The sequence below is a fragment of the Aquarana catesbeiana genome, linkage group LG02 (genome assembly GCF_042186555.1).
Source record: "Aquarana catesbeiana isolate 2022-GZ linkage group LG02, ASM4218655v1, whole genome shotgun sequence".
Lineage (NCBI taxonomy): Eukaryota > Metazoa > Chordata > Amphibia > Anura > Ranidae > Aquarana > Aquarana catesbeiana.
The window spans coordinates 771,552,590-771,579,890 of NC_133325.1; the positions used below are offsets into that span (position 1 = coordinate 771,552,590).

At 46.2% G+C, this 27,301-nt stretch overlaps 1 protein-coding gene across 1 annotated transcript in view; it reads left to right on the forward strand.

Moving 5' to 3' along the window:
- Nucleotides 1-27,301, forward strand: part of LOC141129349 (uncharacterized) — a 62,440-nt gene that overhangs the window by 19,474 nt on the left and 15,665 nt on the right. The window contains exons 4-5 of the mRNA XM_073617323.1: nucleotides 23,046-23,166; nucleotides 26,234-26,453. Coding sequence (XP_073473424.1) covers nucleotides 23,046-23,166; nucleotides 26,234-26,453 — 341 coding nt within the window. The remainder of the gene's footprint in view (nucleotides 1-23,045; nucleotides 23,167-26,233; nucleotides 26,454-27,301) is intronic.

Consider the following 27,301-nt stretch of genomic DNA (forward strand, 5'->3'; position numbering starts at 1 on the left):
AAATTACACATCTCATTTCTCAACCACCTATTACACTTTTGAAGACCCTGGAGCACCAGGACAATAGAAACGCCCACAAAATGACCCAATTTTGGAAAGCTAACACCCCAACGTATAATCTAGGAGGCATAATGAGTCTTTTGAACGGTTCATTTTTTTCCAGAAGTTTTTGGAAAATGTGGAGAAAAAATGAAAACGCATTTTTTTTACACAAAGTTGTCCATTTATCAGATATTTCCAACACACAGCATGTACATAGCAAAAAGGACACCCCAAAATACATTCTGCTACTCCTCCTGAGTGTGACAATACCACATGTGTGAGACTTTTGCATAGCCTGGCCACATACAGAGTCCCAACATCCAAGTAGCACCATCAGGCGTTCTACAAGCATAAATTACACATCTCATTTCTCAACCACCTATTATGCCCCGTACACACGGTCGGATTTTCCGATGGAAAATGTCCGATCGGAGCGTGTTGTCGGAAATTCCGACCATGTGTGGGCTCCATCGGACATTTTCCATCGGATTTTCCGACACACAAAGTTGGAGAGCAGGAGATAAAATTTTCCGACAACAAAATCCGTTGTCGGATATTCCGATCGTGTGTACACAAATCCGACGGACAAAGTGCCACGCATGCTCAGAATAAATAAAGAGATGAAAGCTATTGGCCACTGCCCCGTTTATAGTCCCGACGTACATGTTTTACGTCACCGCGTTTAAAACGATCGGATTTTCCGACACCTTTGTGTGACCGTGTGTATGCAAGACAAGTTTGAGCCAACATCCGTCGGAAAAAATCCTAGGATTTTGTTGTCGGAATGTCCGAACAAAGTCCGACCGTGTGTACGGGGCATTACAGTTTTGAAGACGCTGGAGCACCAGGACAATGGAAACTCCCACCAAATGACCCCATTTTGGAAAGCTAACGCCCCAACGTTTATTCTTTTAGGCAAAATTTGTCTTTTGGACGGTTCATTTTTTTCCAGAAGTTTTTGGAAAATGTGCAAAAAAAATGAAAACGCATTTTTTTTACACAAAGTTGTCCATTTATGATATTTCCAACACACAGCATGTACATAGCAAAAAGGACACCCCAAAATACATTCTGCTACTCCTCCTGAGTATGGCGATACCACATGTGTGAGACTTTTACATAGGCTGGCCACATACAGAGTCCCAACATCCAAGTAGCACCGTCAGGCGTTCTAGGAGCATAAATTACACACACAAATTCCTGCCAGCCTATCACATTGTTGAAGGCCCTTCATATTCCTAACACATAGCATGTACTATACATACTAATTACAAACCAAAATACATTGTGCTGAGCAAAGGGTAAAGAAAAGATTATCCTGCGGTTTTAGTAGTGCCGTGGTACACAGAGGAGAGCATCGGTCCAGGCAGCAGGCAGGAATAGTCAGTACAGCCAAAGCATTGGTCCAGATAGCAAGCAGGGATGTGGTGACCAGTAGCAAAAGGATCGTCCATGCAGCAGGCAGGAATACTGTCCATAGTTAGTACATGCAGCAGGCAGAGATATGGTCAGCACAGCCAGAGTATTTGTCCAGGGAGCAGGCAGGACCATCAAGCTTAGGGCATCGGTCAGGAAAGATAGGGGACAGGGGTAGAGGCTTCTCCCACCCAAATTGCTTTGAAGCCTCCGGGCAACCAGACCCTGTTCTGGGAACACAGAAAAACAAAACTGTTTTTCTCAACTCAGAACACTATTCTGGAGCCTCTCACATATGTGAGACCCCAGTGTAGCAGGGTGAAAGATCAGTCCAAGGGGCAGGCAAAAACATGGTCAACAGGCCGAGGTCAGTGCAGGTAAAAGTCAGAAATATACGGTAGGGAGATGCATAGTTGATACAGTCCAGGGTCAGTTCACGTGAAAGAAACAGAAACATGGCGGATAAACAATGCAGACAGCAGGCAGAGGCATAGTCGAGAAACAGGCCAGGGTCAGTTCAAATGGAAGACAATGATATGGTTGGTTGAGGCATCAGGGAAATATTCAGGACAGAAATTGAAAACTGGGAAATGGCAGTCTATTAGAAATATGGGCTAATAGTTTACAAGAGTGTGATAGTGTCTGAAGCATTCTCCGATGCAAAGACCAGGTTGGGAGGGACATTGGGGACAATGGAAACTGGTGTCTTTCCTAACTTCTCTTTTGGTGCACACCCGACATTTTTTTGGGCATCGTCTTCCGGATCCTGATGGTGGAATATGGTCCGGAAAATGACGCTCATGTAGTCTGCTGACACAATCGGAGCGAATGCTTTCTGCAGGGGATACGTGTTGATAGATCAGGGCAGTGACAATGTCTTCAATAAACTTTATTAAGGTGTTGGGTGTTTCCGTCGATTTTTGGTAGATGATGAAAGAATTTAAAAGGTCCAAATGAAAAAAGTAAATTGTGACTTTTTTGTACCAGAAGAAGGATTTTCGTGTTGATAAATAGGGCTGCAACATTTGATCATTTAAATCCACCCCCCCCCATGAATTTATTGTACTCAATAATACAGGAAGGCTTTCGAATGGGACCGCGTCTTCTGCGAAGTTCCACCGAGGCGTCATCATGGATGGTGGACATGATGTACACATCTTTCCTATCCCTCCACTTCACAGCCAACACTTCCTCGTTCCTCAAGCTTGCCGATTCCCCCCTTTGTAGCGTTGTGGTGATTAGACTCTGTGGGAAGCCCTTTCTGTTTTTCCTTGCTGTACCGAGTATTTTTCAGGTATAGGTGGTGGAAAAGCGGCAAACTGGTGTAGTAGTTGCCCATGTAAATATGATACCCCTTTTGAAGGAGTGGGAATGCCAACTCCCAAACAATTTTTTTGCTTATTCCCATGTACGATGGACACTCAGGGGGCTGGAGCTGGGAGTCTTTGCCTTCGTAAACGCAGAATGAGTGTACATATCCAGTGGAGCTTTCACAGAGCTTGTTGAGCTTCAACCCGTACCTCGCCCTCTTACTGTGGATATATTGCTTGATTCCCAGCCGGCCTGTGAAATGGACCAGGGATTCGTCCACAGAGATGTTTTTGTCAGGAATATAAAGTTTGGCAAACCTCTTGCAGAAAAATCAATTAGGGGGCGAATTTTATATAGTTTATCAAAGTTTGGGTGATTTCGGGGGGGGGGGGGGGGGCACTGTGAGTTATCACTAAAATGCAGGAACCGCATTATAATTTCATATCGGGACCTGGTCATGACCGATGAAAAAATTGACATGTGGTGGATAGGGTTGGTCGACCAATATTTATGCACTTCATTTTTCTCCAAGCGTCTTCTAGGACAGCCCATGAGACCTTGGGCTCCTCCTACCAGGACAGGAAACACGTTACCCCCACCAGATAAAAGGGCGGTCTTCCAGGCCCATGTCAGTTATTTGTGTTTCCTCCGGACAGGGGGTAACATGTTCCTGGAACCTGGTCCTAGGTCTCATGAGCAGGGGCTCTATAGGGCTATTTGGGGCATTTCACTAACCTCTCCTCTGCCAGTAGCAGCACTCCGCTGGAGAGGTTGGCTGTGCTGCGGTCTCCTGTGTCTCGGTGCCTGGAGAGGGCCAGGACTGGCATGGTGTCAGCTCCCATAGCGCTTTTCTTATGAAAGCAGCGGTTCCTCTCCTCACAGGCAGCGTGGCTAGTTGTGTGAGGAGAAGCAGGAAGCTGCGGCGCTCGAGTAGGGGGCGGGGCTTCTGCGCTCCAAGCTGGCCCACAGGAAGTACTGAGAGCAGGTCACGTCTGGGGCATATGATGTCATCGCCGGGCGCCGGAGACGCCGGTTCCAGTCTCCTTAAACGGCGCGAACAGGAGACACTGGCCGCTGGTGTCTTTCTGGTAAAAGCAGCCAGGCTGTGGAAAGCCAAAAAGGGGCAGGATGGATCAATCTGCAACTCCTACACAGGCAGTCGATGCGCCCAACACCAGCACCTCACAGGTAAGCCTGAAGTGTTATGTCACTCTCTTGCTTTCCCTGTGAGTGTTCCCTCCCCCTCCCCTCTCTGTAGTAGTGGGTTAAGGGGACACATTTCCTCCCTCCTGCACATGGTGGTTCAGAGTGGCGCGGTGGCTGTAGTCTCATTAGGGGTCACTTATCTTTTTGTCTTACAGACCAAGACCCAACACAAGACTCAATCGCAGCCACCTAAAAAGAAATGTGTGGTGTGCGCAAACAAATTGAGCTCCTCATGGAGCAAAGCCGTTTGTCGCAGCTGTATATATGGCCTTGTAAAGGATGACCCGGTTGCCTCTTGTCAGAAAATGCTAACCTCTGTTAGGGACGAGCTTGTGTCCACCTTTAGTTCTTTTAGAACACTTATTGACAAGCTCCAGACCCCAGCAGAGGGTCCGTCCACACAGAGAGCTTCAGTCAGCACTCCGCAGCAGGCAGAGAGTGAAGACTCTGAGGCTGAGGTCAGATTTTCCCGTTCTTCCCCTGAAGAATCAGGCTCAGATATAGAGCCCAGGGATAGAGAATCCACTTGAGGTTCGAGATTTAAGTTATCTGTAGAGGATGTGGATGACTTGTTAAAGGCTATCTATACCACCCTTGAATTGAAAGAGGAGGAGGTTCAGTTATCCAAACATGATCTTATGTATAAGGGATTGCATGAGAAAAAACCTAGAGTTTTTCCAGTCCATAGTTCATTGGGTGATACTGTTAAACTGGAATGGGATAACCCGTAGAGAAAACCTTTCTTCTCTAGTAACCTAAAAAGAAGGTTCCCTTTTGATGAGGACACTGCGCAGCTGTGGAGTAAAAAACCGAAGCTGGACGCACCACTTTCAAAGGTTTCAAAAAATTCGGACCTAGCGTTCGATGATATGGGCATGCTTAAGGATCCGATGGACAAGAGGGGGGATATCCTTCTCCACAGAGCTTGGGACTCAACTGTTGGGAACCTTGAAGCCAGCTCTAGCCTCCACTTGTGTGTCCAGGAATCTGGAGGTTTGGTTGACTCAGATTCAGTCACACCTGTCAGCGGGTACCTCGAGAGAGCACATTTTGAAGTCCTTTCCTCTCCTCTTTCAGGCTGTAGCTTTTTGGCAGATTCTTCCGCAGAGTCGGTAAGAATGTCGGCCAGGACTTCGGCTTTAGTGAACTCGGCTAGGAGAAGCATCTGGCTTAAAACCTGGTCAGGGGACCCAGCCTCCAAATTACGCCTTTGTGGGCTTCCCTTAACAGGCGATCATTAATTTGGCCCAGGACTGCAGGAGGCTCTGGAACGCATTGGCTGATAAGAAAAAGGCGTTTCCAGAGAAAAAGAGAATCCCGACAGCCAGAAATTTTTTTCGTGGCCAAGGCAGGCAACAGAGTCCTAGAGAAAAGGACAGCAGGCCAAAAAAACACTGGACTGGGCACAAAGGCAGAGGCAAAGGGGGAGTGCTGTTTAACCCTCCTCAACAGCCCGCCAAGCCAAGGTGACTTGTGTTCCCCAGTGGGAGGAAGATTGAGGGCCTTCATCCCACAGTGGGCAGCAGTCACTTCGAGCCCCTTCATCCTGGACCTAGTGACCAACGGGTACAGGCTGGAGTTTGTTCACCAACCATCAGAACGATGGTTGGTCACCTTTCCTTCACAAGATCGAGAGAAAGCGAGGGCTCTGGGTCTCCAGATCGGAGACTTATTGGATCAAAAAGTCCTGATTCCTGTTCCACAGTCAGAGCAGGGCAAGGGATTCTATTCCCATGTGTTTGTGGTTAAAAAGCCGTCGGGAAAGTTTCGACTTATCCTGAATCTCCGGACCTTAAACAAGTCCATTAGATACAAGCATTTCTGTATGGAGACGGTTTTTACAATCAAAAACCTACTATACCCAAACTGCTCTATGGCCACGTTGGACTTAAGGGATGCCTATCTTCATATCCCTATCCATCCAGCCTTCCAAAAGTTTTTGAGATTGGCAGTGAAGACAAGTATGGGGACCCGACATTTTCAATTTCAGGCCCTCCCTTTCGGTCTTTTTCCTCAGCCCCACGCATCTTTACGAAGGTTTTGGGGGAAGCGCTGGCTCCCCTAAGGTTAAAGGCGATAACTGTTATCCCTTACTTGGACGACCTCCTAATAGTGGCAAAATCATTCCAGAGGCTGTTGGAGGATCTCCAGGCTGTACAGGACTTCTTACAGTCCCTAGGCTGGCTGATAAACAAAGAAAAATCGTCCTTGATCCCGGCCCAGAAAGTAACTTGTCTGGGTTACGATTTCTGCTCAGTGAACCAAAGAGTTTTTCTTCCTCAGGAGAAGATTACCAAAGTGTTCCAGACTATGTCAGCATTGCAGACCAACCAGTCGGTCTCTCTGAGACAGGTGTCGAGGGCAGTGGGTCTTTTAAACCTCATGTTTTCCCGCGGTACCATGGGCGAAACTCCGTCAGCGTCCGTTTCAAATGTTTCTATTAAGAAACTGGGACGGGGACGTAAGGTCCCTGGAGTCAAGGATCCGGCAGGATAAAAAGAAGCCTGTGGTGGTGGAGAGCTTGCCAGCACCTAGCAGGAGGTCTCCCATGGTCCTTTCCCATATCCCGAAGAATTACCACGGATGCGAGTTCCTGGGGATGGGGGGCCCACCTCAGCAATTCAGTAGCACAGGGAGAGTGGTCCTCGAGGGAGGCAAGGGCCTCATCCAATCAAAGAGAGCTGCTAGCAGTCCAGAGAGCACTGCAGTCTTTTCAGATGGAGATCAAAGGTCACAACCTCCAAATTCTCAGACAATATCGCGACAGTCACGTATATCAACAAGCAGGGAGGCACGAGAAGCCGGATGCTTCAGTCCATTGCCCAGGAGCTCCCTTCATGGGCAGAGGGGAATCTAGCTTCAATTTCGGCTGTACACCTGAAGGGGACAAACAATTGCCTGGCAGATTATCTCAGCCCTCACAGGATAGACTGAGACAACTGATCCCTTCATCCCGTAGTCTTTGCAGACCTCACCAGGAGATGGGGTTATCCCGTAGTGGATTTGTTCGCAAACCGAAACAACCGCAAGACGAAGACATTCTTTTCCATGAACCCGGCAGACCAAGCCTTGGGGATTGATGCTCTGGCAAGCCCGTGGCCTCCAGGCCTATGCTATGCCTTCCCGCCAATCAGACCGATTCCAGAAGTCCTCCGGAAGTTTTTGCTAGAGGAGACGGATCTCATTCTAATTGCCCCATTTTGGCCCAAGAGGCCATGGTTTTCCCTGCTACAATCTCTGGTTTCGGAGACTCCGTGGAGTCTTCCCGAAAAGAGAAGACTTATTATTGCAGGGTCCAGTATCACACCTGCAGGTGGTTTCCTTAAACTTGACGGCCTGGTATCTGAAGAAAAGATACTGAGCGCCCAGGGGTTCTCTGACAAGGTAGTCAAGACTCTCATAAATTGTAGGAAGCCGGTCACTAGAGCCATTTATTCCAAAGTTTGGAAAAAGTTTAATTTATGGTTATCTGAAAATGAAAGATTAACTCATGATATTCCGTCTATTTTGGAATTTTTCCAAGAGGGTGTCGACAAAGGTCTTTCAGTTAGTACCTTAAAGGTACAGGCTGCAGCTATTAGTGTGTTCCTCCAGTTTTCTCTCCTGGAAAATCCCACTATAGCCAGATTTTTCAAATCTATCTCTAGGGCCAGACCAGTAGTGGTGAGAAATTGTCCAACTTGGGACCTGCCCTAGTACTTCAAACTCTGGTAGAATTTCCGTTTGAGCCCCTGGGAAGTATGTCAGTTAAGTTACTTACATTAAAGACTGTGTTCCTTATAGCTGTTACCTCAGCTCGTAGGGTAAGTGAGCTACAGGCCCTATCAGTAAGGGAGCCCTTCCTCACGATTTTTGAGGATCGAGTTGTTTTACGAACCGATCCAGGTTTTTTGCCCAAGGTGGCAAGTGCATTCCACCGATCTCAGGACATTGTACTGCCAACCTTCTGTAGTTCGCCACAGGGCGACCTAGAAAGAAAATTTAGTTTTCTAGATGTAAAAAGGATTCTCTTAGTCTATCTTGAAGTCACCAAGACCTTTAGGAAAACTGATGGCTTATTTGTCCTCTTTTCTGGAGTTCACAAGGGGAATAGTGCATCTAAAGCCACATTGGCTAGATGGATAAAGCAAGTCATCTCTGAAGCTTACAAAATTAGGGAGGTTTCTACACCTTTTGTTACTGCGCACTCAACTAGAGCCTTGTCTACGTCTTGCGCTGAGAGGGCTGGTGCCTCACCGGAACAAATTTGCAGGGCTGCCACATGGTCCAGTTACTCGACCTTCATTAAATATTGCCTGGATCTCCTATCAGCTCAGGAGCAGGCGTTTGGTCGTAAGGTCCTTCAGCCAGTTGTCCCTCCCTAGCCTGGTAAGTTCTGGTACGTTCTGGCTCATCGTCTCATGGGCTGTCCTGGAAGAAGCTTGGAGAAAAGCTGAGTTAGACTTACCGGTAACTCCTTTTCTGAGAGTCTTCCAGGACAGCCGGATTCCCACCCGGTTATGTCTGAAGTTATGTGTATTATGCATATGTTTTGCAGGGTCCTACGGTTCTTGAGAAGACTGACATGGGCCTGGAGGACCGCCCTTTTATCTGGTGGGGGTAACGTGTTTCCTGTCCTGGTAGGAGGAGCCCAAGGTCTCATGGGCTGTCCTGGAAGACTCTCAGAAAAGGAGTTACCGGTAAGTCTAACTCAGCTTTTTTTTGTAAGCCCCATGTTGAGCATTAGGCCTAAAAACAATTTAAGCTCCTCCACTGTTAGGGGTCTCCATTCAAAAGGGCGGGCATAGCTTAAGCTGGGGTTGTTTGCAATAAATTGTTGGGCAAAAAGATTGGTTGGGTCCATGATGCCTTGAACTAATTCGTCAGGGAAAAATAAATGTAAAAAATCTATTTGGGAAAGACCTGCAGTGTTGACCTGCACACCTGGCTGTGCTGTGAAAGGGGGATCGTGGCTGACTCTGTGCTAGAAGGCAGCCACAATGGGTTTGCCAAGGCATCTGGAAGCTGGGTTTGGGCCCTAATTCTTTAGCGTGCACTTGTACTGGGCCTTTCCTCTTAGGGTCTAGCAGCGCTTGTACTGGGCCTGTCCTCCTTGGGTCTAGCGCCGTTGGCACTGCTGGTAGCTGCCTGGTGTTCAGAACGTCTTCTTTTTGGACAGACTGCTTCCTCCTCTGATTCAGATCCTGATGTGCTGCCTTCGGGGGGCTCTTATTCCGAACCAGAATCGGAATTAGAACTGGGCAGTGAGAGCTCACCGTTGCTCTCATCGGTCATACTCAGAATATGATATGCCTCTACTGGAGTGTATACCTTTCTGGACATAGTAGCTGTATGGTGGGTACTCTGGTGACAGGTACTCTGGTGGTGGGTACTCTGATGAGGTGGCGGGTACTCTGGTGGTGGGTACTCTGGTGGCAGGTACTCTGATGAGGTGGCAGGTACTCTGATGAGGTGGCAGGTACTCTGGTGGCAGGTACTCTGATGAGGTGGTGGGTACTCTGGTGGCAGTTGCTCTGGTGGCGGGTACTTTGGTGAGGTGGCGGGTACTCTGGTGGCGGTACTCTGGTGGCGGGTACTCTGGTGGCGGGTACTCTGGTAAGGTGGCGGGTACTCTGGCAGGTACTCTGGTGAGGTGGCGGGTACTCTGGAGGCGGGTACTCTGGTAGCGGGTACTCTGGTGAGGTGGCGGGTACTCTGGTGGCAGGTACTCTGGTGAGGTGGCGGGTACTCTGGTGAGGTGGCGGGTACTCTGGTGATGGGTACTCTGGTGCCGGGTACTCCTGATGACAGGTACTCCTGATGACAGGTACTCATGATGGACAGGTACTAGATGACAGGTACTCCTGATGACAGGTCCTCTTTTTTAGGGGGGGCAATCTGGGCACAGTAGTACATATACGGTAGGGTACAGTGATGTGTAACTCACTGTTAGCTGATCTCCTCCTCACACTGAACCCAGCAAGAGCAGTTACACACATTTAGTGACCATCTGTGATTGGACACAGCCGGTCACGTGATAAAGAGCCTCAGTGGCTCTTTACCCTGATCGGAGCTGGGCTGTATCCAAGGGAAAAGCCTCAGCCCCAATCGCCATGCTGCGCGCCCCCGAGACTGGATACAGCCAGTCATGCTGCTGCCCACGCTCCACTAACCACTCATTACCCCCATCGGGGAACAGCTGTGTCCCGAGGGACACACCGGATCCCCGATCACCACGCTACTTATCAGAATCTGGAAGCCCGCTTTAACAAGGGGTCCCCCAGATCCCGCCCCCCCCATGTGAATTGGTAACGGGTACATTGTACCCCTACCAATTCACAAAAAAAGTGACAAAAATAGTAAAAAAGACAGGAGACACTTTGGGACAAGTCTTTTATTAAAAAATAAAAAAATAAAAATGTCCTGTGATGTAAATCCATCTCACGCCGCCCGACGAACTGAAAAAAGAAAAAAACGCAACAGCTACGCCTCCATGGGAGGCTCCTGTCGAGAGACGCTCTTTCTCAATGACAGCTGTTATATAGCTGAGGGCGGTGCCACCTGGTGATGTAAATTAGTGACTCCGCCTTTCTCTGATGTCACGTGGTGTCAGAGGGGGGCGGGGTCACCCATTTGCATCACCGGGTGGCACCGCCCTTAGCTATATAACAGCTGTTATCAAGAAGAAGCGTCACTCGACGGGAGCCTCCCATGGAGGCGGAGCTATTGCATTTTTTTCCCTCTTTCTTTTTTCAGTTCATCGGGCGACGTGAGATTTATTTACATCGCAGGACATTTTTAATTTTTTCTAATAAAGTCCTTGTCCCAAAGTGTCTTTTTTAGTACTTTTGACACTTTTTTTGTGAACTGGCAGGGGTACAAAGTACCCGTTACCAATTCAAATAGGGGGGGCGGGATCTGGGGGTCCCCTTGTTAAAGGGGGCTTCCAGATTCTGATAAGCCTCCGGCCCGTAGACCCTTACAGCCACCGGGCAAGGGTTGTGGGGATGAGGCCCTTGTCCCCATTAACATGGGGACAAGCTGCTTTGGGGACCCCAAAGCACCCTAACCATGTTGAGGGCATGTGGCCTGGTACAGTTCAGAAGGGGGGGCACTCTCTCGTCCCCCCCCCTTTTCCTGCGGCCTGCCAGGTTGCATGCTCGGATAAGGGTCTGGTATGAATTTTGGGGGGGACCCCTACGCCATTTTTTTAAATTGGTGCAGGGTTCCCCTTAATATCTGGTAATATATATATATATATATATACATACAGATAGTCTAGTATATGAATGAATGAATGAATGAATGATTTGTAAAGCGCAGCAAATGCGAACTGAATCGCCTCAAGGCGCTGAGAAACATTCTCTGTTGTCAGCTTGTTAGAAGAGGAAGGTCTTTAGTTTTTTCCTGAAGGCCTGGTGGTTTTCTTCCATGCGGATGTTGGTAGGAAGAGCATTCCATAGTCGGGGTCCTTGGACTGCGAATCTTCGTTCTCCCTTTGCTTTGTAGCGGTATTTGGGAATGATAAGGAGGTTTTGGTTGGCTGATCGAAGACTGCGATTCGGTGTGTAGTGTTTTATTTTCTCCCGGAGATATAGCGGAGCATTTCCTTGTATACATTTGTGGGTGAGGCAGAGGGTCTTGAATGTGATCCGATTCTTCACGGTTAGCCAGTGTAGGCTCTTTAGGGATGGGGAGATGGATTCCCAGGGTTTTTTTCCTGTTAACAGTCTTGCCGCCGTGTTTTGGATGAGTTGTAAGCGCGCAAGCTGATATTGGGGAAGTCCTACGTAGAGGGAATTTGCGTAGTCGAGTCGGGAATTGATGATTGTTCCCACAACTGCCGCTTTGTCCTCTTCTGGGATGAAGGGGATTAGTCTGCGTAGCTGGCGGAGGAGATGGTGGGATCCGCTCACCACTGATCCTATTTGTGCATCCATTGTCATTCCTGAGTCGAAAATGACTCCGAGGCTCTTGGCTTTGGTGCTTGGAGAGATGGTCTGTCCGAGGATGGTGGGAGGTGTCCACGGAGTCTTTGTTGTGGAATTTTTGTTAGCTTGAAGGAGAAGAAGTTCTGCTTTTGAACCGTTGAGTTTGAGGGAGCTACTTGTCATCCAGTCATCTATTAAAGTGAGGCATTTCTGTAATTGCTGATGAAGGTCTTTTTGTCCGTTGATGCGAAGGTAGAGTTGGGTGTCGTCAGCGTATGAGTGGAAGCAGAGATCGGTTTTCCTGATGATATTGAGAAGTGGGCGGATGTAGATGTTGAATAGTATTGGTGACAAGGGTGAGCCTTGAGGGACTCCACAGGAGACTGCCCGGGTTTCCGAGGTGAAGGTTCCTAGTTTCACTGTCTGTATACTGTATATATATTTATATACTCTGCAGCATCCAGTGTAGCCTATATCTACAGTGCATTCCGTGGTGTACTATTTCTAATATACTTCAGCCGGTGTAATATAATATATATATATATATATATATATATATATATATATATATATATATATATATATATACATACATATACTGGATGCTGCTGAGTATATATATATATATATATATATATATATATATATATGCAGCCGTAGTGCAGTTGCTGCTACATTTCTGGTGGTGTACACAGTATACAATACAGTGCAGCCGTAGTGCAGTTGCTACTACACTTCTGGTGGTGTACACAGTACACAATACAGTTCACCCGTAGTGCAGTTGCTACTACTTTTCTGGTGGTGTACACATTACACAATACAGTACAGCCGTACTGCAGTTGCTACTACACTTCTGGTGGTGTACACAATACAGTGCAGCTGTAGTGCAGTTGCTACTACTTTTCTGGTGGTGTACACAGTACACAGTACAGTGCAACCATAGTGCAGTTGCTACTACTTTTCTGGTGATGTACACAGTACACAATACAGTGCAACCGTAGTGCAGTTGCTACTACTTTTCTGGTGGTGTACACAGTACACAATACAGTGCAACCTTAGTGCAGTTGCTACTACTTTTCTGGTGGTGTACACAGTACACAATACAGTGCAGTGTAGTGTTGCAAAACAAAATATACATCATGTCCGGAAGGCCACCAAGGAGAGGCAGATGCTCACAGGCCACTAAAAGAGGGCAAGCAGGCTCTGTGTCTACAGTCAACAGTGCTGGTCGTGGACATGGTGCATCCTCTTTAGGTGGCCGTGGGGCACGCTTGTCCATTTTTTTTTTGCTGCTGTTATTGAGCCAGAACATGCAGAAGAGTTGGTGGAGTGGATAACAAAGCCGTCCTCATCCTCCTCATCCTCTGTCACCCAGGCTCAGAGAATAGTGTGCGTTCCAATGCAGCTGCCAAAGCGGCCTATTCCACAGTCACTCCTTTCGTAGCCCCACCATCATGCACGGAGGAGTCCCCGGAATATTCAACCACAGTGTCGGTACATTCTAATTGAGGATGCGCAGCAATTAGAAGGCTCCGATGTTGGCTCCAGGTTGAGAAAGGGAGTAACATGAGCCTAGAGAGAGGGGGTGCCCAAGGACAAGAAACTGGCATTCATGTTCCCCCAGCCGCAGCATACTGCCAAAATTGCTCCAGTCACGAGGAGGGAGGGGATGATGAGGTCACTGACTCTACTTGGGTGCCTGATAGAAGAGAGGAAGAGGCACAACTCCAACGAGGCAGGATGTCCTCTAGGGGGCAGCTTAAGGGCAGCCACCCTACTGCATCACACCGCAGAGCTCCGCAGGTGCAGGGCGCCGCTGACTCCCCGCTGATTTTGAAAAGTTCTTTGGTGTAGGCCTTTTTTGACACATATGCAGCAGATCGCACCGTTGCTGTTTGCAACCTATGTCTGAAGCGGATCAAGCAATCCATGCAGTCCGTTGGCAATAGCACTTGAAAGATCCACATCAAAGAAAAAGGCGGACTTCTCCTTGCTCCTCATCTGGGATCTCCAACCCCACTATACCTCCAGTCCTCTCAAAAACCTGCACTGAGAGGAATGAGGCAGAGGTAGAGATAGTCAGCACGGAAGATATTCCAGAGGGTAGTATTGGGGGCATTAGTGCTAGGTTGACCAAAGCACAAAAACACAAGGTAAGTATAGTAGCAAGTCCTAGTTGCAATCTCAAAACACCCAATACGAGGACAATATGTGACCGGTCTAAACTATGTGGCATGTTCACCAATGCCAGGAGCATGGCGGACAAGATGGGTGAACTAGAGATACTGTTGTACGAGGAGGATTTGGATTTTGTGGGAATTTCAGAGACCTGGTTCAACAGCTCTCATGATTGGCTGGCAAACATTCAAGGGTATACCCTTTACCGCAAGGATAGAGAGGGTAAAAAGGGGGGAGGGGTATGCCTATATATCAAGAATAATGTACAAGTGAATGTGAGAGATGACATCACTGAGGGAGCTAGGGAGGAGGTGGAATGCTTATGGGTAGAGCTCCAAAGGGATGAAGCTAAGGGGAAAATAATACTGAGAGTATGCTATAGGCCCCCTAACCTGAGGGAGGAAGTGGAGACAGATCTCCTATCACAATTTGGATTAGCAGCAAGGATGGGAAGTGTTATCATAATGGGGGATTTTAATTATCCAGACATAGACTGGGCGGAAGGAACTGCATATTCATTTAAGGCTCGCCAGTTCCTTAATGTCTTGCAGGACAATTTTATGGGTCAGATGGTAGACGCACCTATTAGAAATAAAACATTACTGGATCCACTGATTACCAACAATACAGACCTGATCACGGATGTGGAAATACGGGGCAATTTAAGTAACAGCGATCACAGGTCAATTAGTTTAAGTGTAAATCACACAAATAGGAAACATAAAGGGAATACAAAGACACTGAATTTCAAAAGAGCCAACTTCCCTAAACTACAAACCTTGCTAAAAGGCATAAATTGGAATAAAATATTAGGAACAAAGAATACGGAGGAGAAATGGGTTTGCTTTAAGAGTATATTAAATAAGGGCATTAGCCAATGTATCCCATTGGGTAATACATTTAAAAGAGCGAACAAAAGTCCTGGATGGCTTAACTCCAATGTAAAAATGCATATAAAAGCAAAGGAGAAGGCCTTCAAAAAATACAAGGTTGAGGGATCATCCTCAGCATTCAGACTTTATAAAGAATGCAACAAGAAATGTAAGGGTGCAATTTGGACGGCTAAGATAGAACATGAAAGACACATAGCGGAGGAGAGCAAAAAAAATCCCAAGAAATTCTTTAAGTATGTAAACAGTAAAAAAGGGAGGACAGACCATATTGGCCCCATAAAGAATGAGGAAGGACATCTGGTTACAAAGGATGGGGAGATAATGAAGGTATTAAATTTATTCTTCTCCTCAGTCTTCACGAGTGAATCGGGGGGCTTCAGTAACCAAAGCTGCAGTGTTTATCCTCATGACACAACACAGGAAGCACCTCCATGGTTAACAGAGGACAGAATTAAAATTAGACTTGAGAAACTTAACATTAATAAATCACCGGGACCAGATGGCTTGCATCCGAGGGTACTTAGGGAACTCAGCCAAGTGATTGCCAGACCGTTGTTCCTAATTTTTACAGTCTACTGACTGGAATGGTACCAGCTGATTGGAAAAAAGCCAATGTAGCACCAATATTTAAAAAGGGCCCAAAATACATCCCTGGGAATTACAGACCAGTTAGCCTAACATCAATAGTATGTAAACTCTTGGAGGGGATGATAAGGGACTATATACAAGATTTTAGTAATGAGAACGATATCATTAGCAGTAATCAGCATGGATTCATGAAGAATCGTTCTTGCCAAACCAAGCTACTAACCTTCTATGAGGAGGTGAGTTGCCATCTAGATAAAGGAAGGCCCGTAGACGTGGTGTATCTGGATTTTGCAAAAGCATTTGACACAGTTCCCCATAAACGTTTACTGTACAAAATAAGGTCCATTGGCATGGACCATAGGGTGAGTATATGGTTGAAAACTGGCTACAAGGGCGAGTTCAGAGGGTGGTGATAAATGGGGAGTACTCGGAATGGTCAGGGGTGGGTAGCGGGGTTCCCCAGGGTTCTGTGCTGGGACCAATCCTATTTAATTTGTTCATTAACGACCTGGAGGATGGGATAAACAGTTCAATCTCTGTATTTGCAGACGATACTAAGCTAAGCAGGGCAAGAACTTCTGCGCAGGATGTGGAAACCTTGCAAAAAGATCTGAACAAATTTATGGGGTGGGCAACTACATGGCAGATGAGGTTCAATGTAGAAAAATGTAAAATAATGCATTAGGGTGGCAAAAATATGAATGCAATCTATACACTGGGGGGAGAACCTGTGGGGGAATCTAGGATCTAAAAGGACCTGGGGGTCCTAGTAGATGATAGGCTCAGCAATGGCATGCAATGCCAAGCTGCTGCTAACAAAGCAAACAGAATATTGGCATGCATTAAAAAGGGGATCAACTCCAGAGATAAAACGATAATTCTCCCGCTCTACAAGACTCTGGTCTGGCCGCACCTAGGGTATGCTGTCCAGTTCTGGGCACCAGTCTTCAGGAAGGATGTACTGGAAATGGAGCGAGTACAAAGAAGGGCAACAAAGCTAATAAAGGGTCTGGAGGATCTTAGTTATGAGGAAAGGTTGCGAGCACTGAACTTATTCTCTCTGGAGAAGAGACGCTTGAGAGGGGATATAATTTCAATATACAAATACCGTACTGGTGACCCTACAATAGAAATTAAACTTTTTTGCAGAAGAGAGTTTAACAAGACTCGTGGCCACTCATTAAAATTAGAAGAAAAGAGGTTTAACCTTAAACTACATAGAGGGTTCTTTACTGTAAGAGCGGCAAGGATGTGGAATTCCCTTCCACAGGCGGTGGTCTCAGCGGGGAGCATCGATAGCTTCAAGAAACTATTAGATAAGCACCTGAATGACCGCAACATACAGGGATATACAATGTAATACTGACACATTATCACACATAGGTTGGACTTGATGGACTTGTGTCTTTTTTCAGCCTCGCCTACTATGTAACTATGTAAGGTATAGCAATAGGTGTCCCAAGTACTTGCTGCCAATCTGCTATCAGTACACCTCCATCTGATTTAGCAGGAAAATTTCCCTACCCCATGTGCGTAAAAAGAAATTCAGTCCCAGCCATCCACATGCTCAGCGTCTTAATGCTAGCTTGGCCAAATTGCCAGCACTGCAACTGCTGCCTTTTCAGCTGGTAGGCTCTGCCCCTTTCGTGAATTTGTGGAATGTTCTGTACCTCAATGGCAGGTTCCAAAACGCCATTTCTTTTCACGGAAGGCCATTCCGGCTCTGTACTGGCATGTGGAAGGCAATGTTTTGGCCTCGTTGGACAGGGGCCACCAGCAATAAGTTGCATATTACCGCTGACTCATGGTCTAGCAGGCATGGGCAGGGATGTTACCTTTCCTTCACGCCGCACTGGGTAACTACGCTGGCAGCTGGGAAGGATGCAGGGCAGGGTTCAGTATTGTTGGAGCTTGTTCCGCCACCACGCCTCCAAAATGCTAGTGGTGATTCTGCCACAGCTCTCTCCTCCATCACCTCCTCTTCTTCTTCCTCTATGGCCTCTTCTGCAAATTTGTTGTCTGAACCAGCGATGCTTCATAAGCGTTCAGGGGCCTACGCATGCACTCAGGCAAAAAGATGCCATGCGATGCTTGAGTTGGTCTGCTTAGGGGACAGGAGCCACACTGGGGCAGAGATTCTGTCAGCTCTGCAAGGGCAGGCTCAGAGGTGGTTGACGCCACGCCAGCTTCAGCCAGGAATGGTTGTATGCCACAATGGCACCAACCTTCTCTCCGCCCTCCCACAGGGACACTTGACTCATGTCCCGTGTTTGGCACACGTCCTGAATTTGGTGGTGCAGCTGTTCTTGAGCAAGTACCCAGGCTTACAGGATCTCCAGAGGCAGGCCAGAAAAGTCTGTGGTCATTTCCGCCAGTCATACAATGCCAGTGCTCGGCTGGCTGACATTCAAAGGGAATGCAACCTGCCCACCAACCGCCTCATTTGTGACATGCCCACCAGGTGGAACTCAACGTTGGCAATGCTGCAGCAGCTGCACTCACAGCAGAGGGCCATCAATGAGTACCTGTGTAAGTATGGCACAAGGACAGGGTCAGGGGAGCTTGGCTTTTTTTCGCCACGACAGTGGCTACTGATCAAGGATGCATGCACTGTCCTGTCATCATTTGAGGAGGCCAGGAGGATGGTGAGCAGCGACAATGCATGCATCAGTGATACTGTCCCTCTTGTCTTCCTGTTGGAGCACACGCTTCATGGAATAATGGACAGGGCACTTGAGGCAGAACAGTGGGAGGAAGAGAAGGACTTCCTTACCTCTCAAGGCCCCCTTTATCCAGATAGTATTCCTGCGGGCCCACCAAACACACAGGAAGAAGAGGAGGAGGAGGATTGTGTCAGGATGGACGTGCAGGATAACACTCAGCAGCAGTCTTCAAGAGATGGTTTTCAGTCCCCAGAAACCCAAGGAGTTGTACGTGGCTGGGAGGAGGTTGTTACGGATCATGTGATCCTTAGTGACCCAGAGGACTCAGAATCAAATGCCTCTGCAAACTTACGCTGCATGGCCTCCCTGGTTCTGAAAAGCCTGCGAAAGGACCCTAGGATTTGTGGTATCAAGGAGAGGGATCATTACTGGCTGGCAACCCTTCTTGATCTACGTTACAAGGGTAAGGTTGTAGAACTCATCCTGCCTTCGCAGAGGGAGCAGAGGATGAAACATCTTCAGGAGGCCTTGAAGAAAGGTTTGTGCAATGTGTTTCCAGACCCTGGGAGGTTACAGTTTCCTGGTGCTGGACAACGTGTTACTGAGGATTCGTTCAGTCAGAGGAAGAGCCTCTAGACAATTTTTCAGTTCTCAGCGCCAAGGTCTTATCGGTTCAAGTAACCATCAAGTGTCTGCATTACATGGTGCAGGGATATCTAGGGGCAGGAGCAGACTTGGAGACCTTTCCAACAGACCATCCACTGGGTTACTGGTCTTGAGGATAGACCACTGGCCAGAACTTGCTCAATATGCAATTTAGCTACTGGCCTGTCCTGCATCCAGCGTTCTTTCCAGACGCACATTTAGTGCTGCTGGAGGGTTTGTAACAGATCATAGAGTGCGCCTGTCCACAGACTCCTTTGATAGGCTCACATTCATAAAAATGAATCAGTCTTGGATCAGCAGCTATCAAGCACCTGATGCTGATGTAACTGATTGATTTTTCTATGAATGTGGGATCCCTTGAAGACTGCCTATGCTGAGTGACTATCCTATTCCTCCTCAATCTTGATGATGCTAGCTTCCAACAATATTTTTGGTTTAGGGCACCACCACCACTGCCTAAGGCCCAATTTTTCTGTCCCTGTTTAACAGGGGCATGTAATTACAATTCGTGATCTAATATTTCACAGCAAGGCCCGTTTCTGCGCCCACCAAGAGTAACTGTGAGGGCTTACAGTGTTGTGGCACCACCACCACCACCAAAGGCCCAATTTTTCTGCCTCTGTTTAACAGGGGCATGTAATTATAATTCTTGATCTAATATTTCACAGCAGGGCCCGTTCCTGCGCCCACCATGAGTAACTGTGAGGGCTTACAGTGTTGTGGCACCACCACCAAAGGCCCAATTTTTCTGCCTCTGTTTAACAGGGGCATGTAATTACAATTCATGATCTAATATTTCATAGCAGGGCCCGTTCCTGTGCCCACCAAGAGTAACTGTGAGGGCTTACAGTGTTGTGGCACCACCACCACCACCACTACCAAAGGCCCAATTTTTCTGCCCCTGTTTAACAGGGCATGTAATTACAATTTTTGATATAGTATTTCACAGCAGGGCCTGTTCCTGCGCTCACCAAGAGTAACTGTAAGGGCTTACAGAGTTCTGGTACCACCAACACATAAGGCCCAATTTTTTGCAGAGTATATAGGGCAGGCTGTATAGTACATATCAGGGATCTGCAATTAGCGGACCTCCAGCTGTTGCAAAACTACAAGTCCCATCATGCTTCTGCCTCTGGGTGTCATGCTTTTGGCTGTCAGAGTATTGCTATGCCTCATGGGACTTGTAGTTCTGCAACAGCTGGAAGTCCGCTAATTGCATATCCCTGGTATATATACTTCTGTTCAGAGTATATAGTGCCTCGGGGCCCCCCACGCCATTTTTAAAAAAATTTGGGTGCGAGGTTCCCCTTAATATCCATAACAGACCCAAAGGGCCTAGTAATGGGCTGGCGGGGGGGGACGGACCCATGCCGTTTTTCTCAATGATTTTCATGTATATTGCCGGGACCCGACAATACATTACATGAATTTTTTTCCTTTAGAAATGTCATTTTGCTGTGGTATTGTTCTAAACATGGGAAAACTGTGCCAATTTTCAGGCATACTATAGACACCCCCCACGCACGATATTGAAAGAAATATTTCATTTTTATTGTTTCACTTTCAGCATCTTTAAAATCATTGCTCCCGAAAAAACGACCGTTTTTAAAACTTTTATTTGCATTGATTGTCCCCTGGGGCAGGACCGGGGTCCCAAGCCTTTAAAATTAGCACTTTTGTTTTTTCACGTTTGTGTCCCATAGCCTTTAACGGTGTTCGCGTGTTCCAACAAACTTTTTGCATGTTCTGCTGCGAACTGAACCAGAGGGGTGTTTGGCTCATCCCTAGTAGTGACGCAGATTTGGCCATCCCTGCTATTGATTGACACAATGAGTATTGTAATACAACAAATCAGGTGGAGGGGTGGCGACTTGACTTAACGTGTTTCCCAGAAAAGAAATTTCACTTTGTGTGTATATATATATATATATATATATATATATATATATATATATCGAGGACCCGGGGCCCCTGAGGCCTAATGGTGAACTTCGGGTTAGGAACAGCTGACATCCTACATATGTAGAGTGGGTTACAAGGCATGGTGGGTTTGATGCAAGGTGGATTAATGGGCACCAGACACTTCTTGAATGCAAAGAGATTTATTGTCTCTTGAACAGAACTGTGGGAGAGAGGGTTGGGACCAGGACACCCTTAAGTAGTTGCAATGTTAATTAGCAGACTCCGAGACTTCTATAGGCAGAAAGCCATGCAGGAAAGGCATCCAGCCAAATCTGCATGAGTAGGAACGCTATCTCCTATGGCAACAATCTGAACAGTTTCAAGGTTGTAATTAACTTCTTCACTTTTTCTGCAATCTCCTATTGTAGGTCTTCACTCAACTGAGCTCCCAGTCTATCACCTAGACCTACTGATCCACTGCCACTGGATCTCCTGAGCTCTTTTAATCTTCTCACTGAATATCTTCCTCAAGTGTCACCCCCCCACCCCCCCCATGTCCCTGCTGGGTCCCTAGCTTGGCACTCACAGATACTCTTCAAGCTTCACCCCACTGGCCTGCTTGGCCCCTGGCTTGGCACACAATAATGCTCTGCAAGCGTCACTTCCTCTAGCTGAGTCCCTGGCTTGACATCTGCTGAAGTTTCCCAATTCTTCACCGTCCCCAGTTGGTGAGAATACTGCTCTGGTACTTGCTTCAGCTACTCACAGTGGTCCCTGGTAATAAGGTGCATGGTCCCTTAGTGGCGACAGCTTCCCCTCTACCTCCGACCATGGCCATTTCTCCGGCCGGCAGGAGCGTTACTTCTGTTTGGACTGCAAGCAGCAATCCCAACCCTTCACTGCTCTCTTGCTTCTGGATAGTCCCTCAGATGGCCTAACAGTCAGATGTCCCCGGAATAGGCCTCAGGTCTCTGGCCTAGCAGCCCGGGGGAAAACAACACACGTCCACCCAAACAGACGTCTAGGTGGCACAGAACACTGATCACCTGACTCCACCCAAATAAATAGGCTCTCTCAGCAGGCCAAGGGACCCAAGAAAATCCCTGCCCATTGGCTGAGACACCCCATTCATTCGTAATCTGTCCTTGCAATGCCCTTGTCTTATCTGATGCCACGAAATACCCGGCCATCTAGTGAAAAAAGAGAGAAGTGCAGCAATTCCAGAATAAGGGTGAAATCAATTGACCTCCTATCAAGTGGCCAAGGCAACTATCACTTGGCAGGTAAATGTAATAGCCACCCTGCCTAAACATCAGGGTGCTATATATATATATGAAAAGCAAAATGTTAGGGATGTTATAAACAAAGTAGTGTTTAATATACAGTAAGTATACTGGCTGGAGCAACGGGGACCCCTTTGAGACTGCCCAACCACTGTGCCTGCTATCTCTATGCATGGTAAACCACCCATTGAACACTGTGTTGAGCAAGCTTGGTGTCTCCCCCCCTTTTTCAGAACTGAGTAACTATACAGCAGACACTGGGAATATGTTGCCCCTTCTATGGCCATTTTAGCGCCTCTCTGGGATCCAGCGATAAAGACGTTACTATGAATATCATTGACTAGAATAAAATCCTTTGAAAGATATGGATATAGCTTATTACCTTTTGGCAACATTCTCCTGAAGAAGCCGTTGTTGGCGAAACATGTAGAGGAAAGAACAGGAAAGAAATAAGTAGCTGTAATTGCTGTATATGGAAAATGATTTCTGCTGTATATGAATGATGTTGTATATTGTATATTGTTTTTTAACATGTTTTTAATATATATGAAATAATAAAAATGTTTTTAAAGAGGTTTTTGTTATTGTAGCACCAAAAAAAATCCCATGTATGTTGTTGGTTGGAATGTTTAATGAAAATAAAGGGATGTAGGTCCAAGAAACAAGGCCTCAGGATCCCACTATCTAGTAATACACTAGACAAAACTATTTAACATACAGTAGTAAGAAATATAATGTGTACAATTTTGTAATGAAGGAGGAGGCATGTGCCAGAGAGGAGTGCGTAGGGAACAACAGCAAGCAGGGTGTGCTGGAGAGGAGTGCGGAGGGTATAAGGTGATAAACCTCTGTAAAAAAATGAAGAGTCTACTTTTGTCAGTAAGTAGAATGAGTTTAGATGTAGTGACCTTTGCACACTCCTATCCATGTAGGGTTATTGTTTTATTGGCATGTCCTCCTATGTATGTTATGTTTGTATTCTTGTAGGTGACCAAAAAATACATCAAACCCAACAGCACTGTTCCTGGGTTCGGTATCCAATAGTTCTTGCTGCAGTAATATTGGTGATAGTGACTTTGATCGTGTTCTATTATAAAGCATGGAGAAAGTAAGTTAAATAAACGTACGGGGTGTGAGTGTCTGATCATTTACTAAATGAGCTGAAAGTTATTTGATGTTTTTATGATTTTTGTCTTTCTGTGATGCCCCTAATGTAGCTGTGATATGATTACTCTAAATAAATGTGATTTTCAGTGCACATTGATAAAAGAGGAACTCTACCAGGAAATATTTGTATTAACTAATAAAATAACCTACTATAATCCACATCTCATTCACATCAGTGCCTGACCTCACAAATGCTCTTCTGGAAGAATGGTCAAACATTCCCATAGACACACTCCTAAACCTTGTGGACAGCCTTCCCAGAAGAGTTGACGCTGTTTATGTATAACTATCACTATATATATAATATAATATAATGTCAAAAGTATTGGGACAACTGCCTTTACACGCACATGAACTTTAATGACATCCCAGTCTTAGTCCGTAGGGTTCAATATTGAGTTGGCCCACCTTTTGCAGTTATAACAGCTTCAACTCTTCTGGGAAGGCTGTCCACAAGGTTTAGGAGTGTGTCTATGGGAATGTTTGACCATTCCTCCAGAAGCGCATTTGTGAGGTCAGGCACTGATGTTGGATGAGAAGGCCTGGCTCGCAGTCTCCTCTCTAATTCATCCCAAAGGTGTTCTATCGGATTGAGGTCAAGACTCTGTGCAGGCCAGTAGAGTTCCTCCACCCCAAACTCGCTCATCCATTTCTTTACGGACCTTGCTTTGTGCACTGGTCCAAATCATTTGGTGGAGGGGGGATTATGGTGTGGGGTTGTTTTTCAGGGGTTGGGCTTGGCCCCTTAGTTCCAGTGAAGGGAACTCTTAAGGCGTCAGCATACCAAGACATTTTGGACAATTTCATGCTCCCAACTTTGTGGGAACAGTTCGGGGATGGCCTCTTCTTGTTCCAACATGACTGCGCACCACGGCACAAAGCAAGGTCCATAAAGACATGGATGAGTGAGTTTGAGGTGGAGGAACTTGACTGGTCTGCACAGAGTCCTGACCTCAACCCAATAGAACACCTTTGGGATGATTTAGGGCGGAGACTGCGAGCCAGGCCTTCTCGTCTACATCAGTGCCTGATCTCACAAATGTTCTTCTGGAAGAATGGTCAAACATTCCCATAGACACACTCCTAAACCTTGTGGACAGCCTTCCCAAAAGAGTTGAAGCTGTTATAGCTGCAAAGGGTGGGCCAACTCAATATTGAACCCTACGGACTAATACTGGGATGCCAATAAAGTTCATGTGCGTGTAAAGGAAAAAGCAATACTTTTGACAATGTAATAGTTTCGTCAGCAGTCTATAAAAATCATACACAAGTGGAAGGATTTAAATCAGAAGCCACTCCTCCCCCTTTTAATGTCAATACTGAGAAGGTTTGATCACTTCCACACACCCTTGGAACATTTGTCTACCCCCCACCACATGCCCCCTTCATGCTTCTTGGGCTCCGTGCTTCCATCTGCAGATCCCTGATATTAAAGAGAACCTGTCACAGCAGAGTAGTATCACATAGGGGACTTTTTGTCACACAGGTGTGAATTGTCATGTGATTTGACAGGTCCAAATCGCATGACAATTTGCACCCTATTGTTGGCAATGGAACTGTTCAAATTGGTGCTACACCAACTTTGCGGTGCTGCACCAATTTAAAAAAGTTCTTGCATTAGCTTTGCCGATTTCAGGTGAACTTGCATAGACATCTGTGCATGAAATAGCACAGATGTCAGCCTTGTCGCACCTGAAGTTGCACTGACATGCAGCTTTGAAGTTGCACGATTTCAAGTGAAGTCGTGCGATTTTAAAGTTGGATTTGGTGACTTAAGGGGCATAGACATTAAAACAAAAACCTTCCCAGCTCTACCCAAAAGAAAAAAAATTTGCTTTAAATAAATTTTAACATTTCCACTACCGATTTATGTTTTTAAATGGCAAGGTGGTGGATGGTTTGGAATGAGCAATCTTTAGGCAGCGGAGTTCACAGACACGGTGTACAGAGCTGATCTGAGTGGCTCTGTGCCTTGAAATTACTGTGATTGGTAGTAGAGAGACCAGCAGTGTTTACATCCGTGACCCTGCCCCTTCCTGTTACAACAGAGGAAGAGGAATAAAGAGGAACTAATAAATGAACAAGCAGCAGCTGGAACCCATTCCCGCACCCCTCCCCTCCTATACATCTGATCTAAATTTTGTCCCTGCATGTGACCTGTATATTAACCCTTCACTTCCCTTATGTTGACTCTGATGTAAAGGGGGCTCTGTGGATTCTGATGTAGAGAGATAAGGGGGGGGGGCATGACTGCACTGTGATGGGGGGCTGTGATTGCTATGGCTACTGTAATGTAAAGGGACCCTGTGATATAAAAGGGACTGCACTGTAATCATTACAGTGTCCCTTTACAGTGCAGTCAACTGCTAATGCCTCTCAACCCCCCCCCCCCCCTCCCCACACCCATGAGTCCCTGCAAAAATTGGCCGCTCAGTCTAAAATGCGCAGGTCTATTTTTTGTCCCAGTCCGGGCCTGCCCCCAATGCTATTTGACAATCCTTTGCCTTTTAGCCTAGAAAGTGTCTGTTACTAACATCTAAGATTTGGCTCCTATGGACTTCCGTGAGGTTCATATTTGGCATCCGAACTTTGACAAAATTTGCCAAACTGGATCTGAGCCAAACCTAGCTACGTTCGGCTTATCACCAATTATCTGCAGCGATCCATGTACAGCAATTCATGTACAGCAATCCGTGTACAGCAATCCATGGCAGCCAACTGAACTTTTATTTAACTGCACTCGAGTTGAAATTTTGAAGTCTAATTATTATAGGTATCTGTAGGAAGGTGTCATTCAACACCATTTTGAATGCTTAAATTACTGTATTCTATTTTATTTATTAAATTGATCAAAACTGAATGCATGTATTGCCCATAGCAGCCAATCAGATATCAACAGTCTTGTTTTTATTGCATCTTGAAAAATAAATGCAAAAACATGAAGCTTACATTACCTATTCCCAATCAAATAAAAATCAACTGTTTGTAAATGTTTCGTATAAATATAGGACAGAGCCCGTGACACCAAAGAAATTGAACAAGGCTGAAACTGGACAAGCAACACCGATACTCTCCAAAAACAGGTCAGACGAGGTGAACAATGGATCAACAAAAGTGGTCAATTCTCCATTGAACTCACCAATGAATGACTCTGGAATAGAAACACCATCATCATCAGAAGTAACACCATCCAGTGTTTTATCATCCAGTGATAGAAGTATTCACAAGGTAACTTACTATATATTCTTCTCTAAGATAACAGTTTAAACATATATACAATATGTCATTAGTTTTATCTAAAAGAATGTGACATTTTGTTCAATTACCGCCAACTTCAGAAAACAAAAAAAAATCACTTGCCTGGTTTAGCTGCAATTTACAACTTGTTTCCTGTGCTATCCTCTGACTTTTCCAAAAATGTGTCTTGTGTTTTTTTGTAACACTACACTTTTTTGGGTGAATGGGTAGGGGTAACATGTACCCCATACTCATCCATAAAGGAGGGGGGCAGAATCTGTTGGCCCCCCTTGTTAAAGGGGGCTTCAAGATTCTGATAAGCCCCCTGCCCGCAGACCCCAACAACCACCGGCCAGGGTTGTCGGGAAGAGGCCCTTGTCCCTATCAACAAGGTGCTTTGGGGTGGGGGGTGCACCCATGTTGAGGGCATGTGGCCTGGTATGGTCCAGAAGGGGGGTTTCCCCTCAAGATTCGCAGAGTACAAGTCACATGCAACAAAGAAGAAATACTGCGCTAATAGCTAAACAAAATAAAATAAAAATAAAAAAGCTGCAGCTCAATTTTGCATGATATGTGCAAACACAGTACATAAGAAAGGAAAAGGAAAGCTGCGCTGCAAAAAATATTAATTTAAACAAACATATTGTGACAGTCTAAGTGCCATGTGATATGGTGGTGAGTCCCCACATAAAAGGGGATACCATTAAAAAAAGTCCCATAAAGAAATAACGTTCTGTGTAGTGAATCTTGATAAGCGATGCTTTTTGTGCAAAGAAAAATGATGAATTTAAACACCAGTGACAGTGAACCTCCACCTTAAAAAATGCACGTGTACCAAA